The sequence below is a fragment of the Echinococcus granulosus genome, assembly GCF_000524195.1.
Source record: "Echinococcus granulosus chromosome Unknown EG_S00087, whole genome shotgun sequence".
In the NCBI taxonomy this organism is placed as follows: domain Eukaryota; kingdom Metazoa; phylum Platyhelminthes; class Cestoda; order Cyclophyllidea; family Taeniidae; genus Echinococcus; species Echinococcus granulosus.
In genome coordinates, this window is record NW_020170467.1 from 298,358 (window position 1) to 303,694 (window position 5,337).

Genomic DNA, 5,337 nt, shown 5'->3' on the forward strand with positions numbered 1-5,337 from the left:
ATGTCTCGTAAGCCTCTCCCTGACAGTGACTTTAGTCGGCTTATTGCGGACCTGCGTGCAGAAACTGATGAAAGCGAGCGCAAACTAGCCAAGCTCTATTACTCGAGGGGCAATTTCAGTGGCCCTCAGGCTGCCGCCTTAGTCGGTACCTTTAAGACCGCACCAGAGAAAATGCGTGTTCTTCGCATGCTCGAACGTCGACTTTGTCGAATGAGTTGCGCTGAGGGTGAAGAAGTCCTTCGGAACCTACAGCTTACTCAAGGCGACAAACTCAGTGCATTGGACTACATTAAACGGTGGGTCGGATTCTGAGTAAATTGATTTCAAGTACGACCTTTTATAGAACCCTATTCGATCATCAAACTGTAGAAGGAACGGAGCATATAATGAAGGCTTTTGTTTCAGAAAAGGACAAACTACGTGCTCTGAATCAGCTTTGTGCGGTAGGGCTGTGACTGCGTGGAGTCCTCTTATCCTTTTCTCCCTAAACAGATATCGTCGTATGCAAATGAGGAGGTTCCAGCTGGTGGTCACGCGGTCCCGGAATCGATTGGTGCTGTTTTGAGTTCTGCACCTCCGCTTGAGGAACATGCCTATGGTCCTGTTAGAATCCAACTTTATGAAAAATACGTAAATAATCACAGACTCTACTAAATCATTGCCCATATGATAACGATCAACCATCCGAAATAAGCATATGCTTCTCGGTTAACATTTGCTTATATATCCATCTTCCGTTTCAGGGTGACAACATTTATAACAACCTTTATCTGAGCTGCTTGTGTCTTCATGAATCAGTATCGCGTTTCGTTATGTAGTCAGGTGAATATCAGAAGTGATCTCATAATTTTTTCTTCTGCTCCAACAGGGTAGAATTGGTCTCCAAAACTTTCCACCAACGCTTAGAGCCATTCCAAACTCCGCCTATGCCTGCCATCCATCCTACATATATGGACGTCAACTGGACACTTCGTTTAATCCCAGTGGGGGTCGTCCACCATTACCTCCACGACCTATCGATACTGCAGTGACAGGACCGGCACGGAAACTCTACTTGCCTCCATTGCCATCCTCAACAATAGATAGAGTGTGTTTTAGTCATGGAGATCCCTGTCTTGGTGCAGAACAGAGTGGAGTCTCGTCAATTGGATTTATTGACCATCAAAAATGGACAAACTCGAAATGTCGTTAAGCGGTGGCGAGAAAGAAGAAAGAAAACAGTGAAGGTTCTTTAAGAGTAAACACGCTTTCTTGTCATCTGTGAAGTCAACTTTCCAGCGTAAAGATGTGGAATTTCTTTTGAGACTTCTTTGGCTTCATTTTGTGATTGAATGGGAAGATGGATTGGAGAACTCGTTTTCCTAATTTTAACTATCGTTGGAGGCAGTGCTACTATTTTTAAGTAAAGTGCTTCCACCAACTATAGATAGGAGTCTGAGGAGTTGAAACCGAGGTACCAGAGGTAAGAAGGGAGGAGGCAATGCTCCAGCCCATCACGTTCTCATTATAATCTAATAGATATTTCTGCGAGTAATTGTTGACCGTAGACACCCAAGCGACTACCTACGAAGCAGAATGGCTAGCTGGAAGTGGCCTTGGCTGTTTTAATTTTGTAAGAAAGGGACTCGCATAAACGCATGAACTTATTTAATTACCTTGTAGGGGTGCGGACCTGTTACGTGTTCGTATGAGCAAGGGATAAGTCTTGCCCTTACCTCAGGTTACTCCAGTGCGGACCTCCCCGAAGGCATTAGCTACTGCCGTCGCAAATAATATGAACGTGAGAAGGCCTCCGAGTCTCAACGACGATGGTAAATGGGGTTCGCCTGGTACATTGCATTTATGAAGGGAGGGCTAGGAATAGATTACAGTCCACGGGAAGGTCGCACTAGTGGCTTCCTTTCGAAATTAACCAGCTGACCTCCATGAATGCAAGCTTTTTGTAAAGCATCAATGGAAACGACCATACCCTCTGCAAGGCACGAAGAGATGCTACACACGCTCACCACTACACTGATTCCGTTATTCTCGTAGACATTAGAAGGCTGGTAACATGGGAAACTTCTGCGCCTGTAGCGGGAGACTAGACGGATCCACTTAGTCATCCCATTCATAAGAGGACGCTACTTCTGTTACGACCAATTCAGAAGCCAAATTCACGTCGCGCCCCAGAAGTTGCCCTACGCTACCCTACCTTTTTTCGGCAAAAAATACCCATAAAACAAATTCGACATTCCACTGAAGTATAGTTTGCTGGAAAAAAGGAAGTGAAAACAGAATTACGAAATCCATTGATTCCATGACCCAATATGTAAATAATTCGATCAGACACTCCATCAAATCACATCTCAAACCTCTAGGTGGCGAAATGGGCAACTCTTTTGAATGTAAAACCTGATTTTTACACTAAAAAAGAGAAGCAACTACAAAAATATATTTCAATTATCATCGCCGTCCTCACTGCGTCATCATTCACATTCCATGATCTAGGCTGCACTTATTTAGCAACACAGAATAAGGGGAGAGGGGAGAAAGGAGAAGGATGGGGGTGAGGGGTCGGGTTAAGCATCCCAAAAGGATTAGGTGAATGAACTGATGGTGTGAGTACCTCCGTCGCCTACACCAGACACGTAAACATCTTCACCTCCGCCTGATCTAACACTGTTCGACAAATACTGGCATAAGTAAATGCATCGCCTTGGAGACGTTTGATCTTGATCCCAATTTGATTATGTTGATGGCCAGATTCGGTGGACGAACTACGCTCAGATTGAGGACCCGTTGATGGCTGGTTGTTACCGTTGTTGGCCTTCTTCGACGGTGGAAGGTGGAGTCGTTTTGATAGGCTCGGCTTGCCGACAACTGAAACCACCTCGATGGCGAACTCGAGTAGAGTACGACCCCAGTCGTTGGCGAAGGTGCAAAGAAAGCCGTGTCTGTAAATGAAGAGGCAAATGAACCCAAATTAAGATGGACTCGGAATGTTTGCATGTGGGTAAGAGAATTTGATGGACTCTGATAAATGGATTGAACTGGGGATCCAGGATGACAAGATGGATTTAAAAGTGGAATGTAGATTTCACATGAAGGAACCATATGTGAACAGATAGATAGATGTACGAAAGAACGGATCACAAATAAGTAGCTCAGAGTGAATAGACGATTTCTCAGAGAATCGGTTGACAGATTCGAGGTGAATAGGTTGATTTATCTGTGGTGGATGATTTAAAAAATTATGGTTTTCGAGATGGACTTATGTATTAACGCATAGAAATAGGGCAAATTAATCTGGAGCGAAAGGAGGCGTGAATTGGTGATAGGATGGACGAAATGGAGAAAGACTGAAGGATCAGGGAAGTATGAATAAATGGGCCTAAGATGAATGGATCCAAGATAAAAAAAATGGATGGACCGATCAGGATCAGTTGGATAGAGGATAGTCGACTTTGGGAACGTATGGATGGATGAAAGGATTCAGAATTGAGAGACAAATGGCTAGAGTTGAGGTAGGTGGTTCCACGACTAAACAATAAATTTAATCAATTCAGCAAGGGTTGATTGAAACTTCAAGGACAGATGAATCCAAGGCGAATGGGCAGAAGAATGGTTCAATTAATAACAAACCCAACTTGAACAGTTGAATCAATGGATAAACTCTACCGCCCATCTCCTCTTACACCATTCCTCTCACCTCTTTAGCGTAAACCGAATGGAGTTCTTTCTTAACGACTCCGAAATGCGATCCAACACCTCCGCAGCCGAGAGCTCCGGTCTTGCCAGCATCACGTTGTTATTGTTGTTATTGCTATTCCCAATACCACCCACACGGATCTTCTTCAATTTGCTCGAAACCGACGTCGGCTGCACACCATTGGTTGTCGAAGACAACGTTGGCGTGTTGGCAGTAGTGGTAGTAGTAGCGGTAGTGGAAGTTTTCCGCGCCAGAATGATGTTACGGAAAAGTCCTGCACCTCCGCTCCCACTGCTACTGATCACGCCCGAGAGGGACTGGTCGCTCACTCGGAAGCCGCTGGCTACAAAATGAGGTAACGTATAGGCCTAACGGCGCTTATAGTTATAGGCTGACAATATGTTTGCTTCCAGTTACCGATTAATTTATGACTTCGACATTTTATCAGTAAAAAAGTAGACAGATAGATGGATGTGTGGGGCTGGGATGAATGGAGGGAGTCCGCGCTGATAAGGAGATGGTGAATGGTTCTGAAAATGTCTACAACTACCAAAAGCCTTCCGGTTTCAATTGTTTAGGCCTGCTTTTTCGTGTTCTACCCCCTGAGCATTACAAAATGTCCAAAACTCACGCTCTCGTTCCATTCTCATGATTGGTCAATATTATTTACGGATAGACTCTCAATGTGCGAATAATCATTAGGGTTAATCAAAATGCTTCAAGTGGACAAGAATGGGACCAGGCCATGTCTTCAGCAGTCACGTACTTACATCCCCTACCCTAGAGCTTACTCACAAAAGTCGGCAATGAGGTCCTACTAAATGAAGTCTTGAATCATTTGGGCATTCTAAAAGGGGACGCGACAGTATGCGTGCTCACGCACATGTACAGCAGTTTATAACAAGTGAGTACGGGATGGACATATCCACCGCTTCCATCTATTAAGGATGTTTTTAACTCATCATAAAACACAGCCTTCATTTTCACATTTGTCTCACATATGATCCCATCCAAAATCGCCAGCTAGGGGGGATCTTGTTCAAATGGTGGTCCAATGCGCTGCCACAGTCACCAGCTGAACACACTTTTCTCATTGTTATCACAAGTCGTTTATCTCATCCTCCAACAAATTAACACTAGTTTGACCTGATATGGCCCAAACTCCCTTTAAAATGACCTACTCAGCGTGTGATAAACACCAACTTTGGTAATCATGACCCCTGCACTTCTATCTGCGAAACTAACACATAAGGTGACTAATTAGAAATCTGGCAGGATACTCGCGGAAACCTGTCGGATCTATGCGATCGTTCATATACATACATTATAAAGCATAAGTATGCGTCAGTCGAGCGGTAAGACACTCTTTATTGTGGTCTCTGCAACCCTCATTGTGATTCAAGCTTATCTGCTTTACTGACCGAGTTTAACCCGGTCTCACAGCACTAACAAAAGTTCCACTATTATGAAAAGTTTCATTTCGAGAATCAGAGGAAATTGGTACTGGTCACGCAGTAGTCTATATCAGTTGTACCTCGCAACCCTATTCCACATCGCATGTGATTATCGAATGCCAAGAAAAGATGAAAATCACTTAAAGAAACATCATCTGGGGAATGCGGAGGATGTGACAGAATGCGGCAGCA

General features: G+C 44.1%; 2 protein-coding genes across 2 annotated transcripts in view; one reads left to right on the plus strand and one right to left on the minus strand. All coding sequences in view use genetic code 11, as the record gives it.

Annotated features, from left to right (window-relative positions):
* On the plus strand, positions 1-1,192 carry EGR_07811 (hypothetical protein; the record flags this gene model as incomplete). The annotated part of the gene is made up of 4 exons (XM_024497060.1): positions 1-296; positions 344-443; positions 493-630; positions 869-1,192. The coding sequence occupies 4 exons, from the start codon at positions 1-3 to the stop codon at positions 1,190-1,192; spliced, it is 858 nt and encodes a 285-aa protein (XP_024348548.1).
* A 673-nt stretch (positions 1,193-1,865) lies between these two features.
* EGR_07812 (gsx family homeobox protein) overlaps positions 1,866-5,337 on the minus strand; it is a gene marked incomplete at both ends in the record, with an annotated part of 9,301 nt that continues 5,829 nt past the window's right edge. Inside the window, 3 exons of the mRNA XM_024497061.1 lie at positions 1,866-2,070; positions 2,622-2,936; positions 3,692-4,034. Coding sequence (XP_024348549.1) covers positions 1,866-2,070; positions 2,622-2,936; positions 3,692-4,034 — 863 coding nt within the window. The remainder of the gene's footprint in view (positions 2,071-2,621; positions 2,937-3,691; positions 4,035-5,337) is intronic.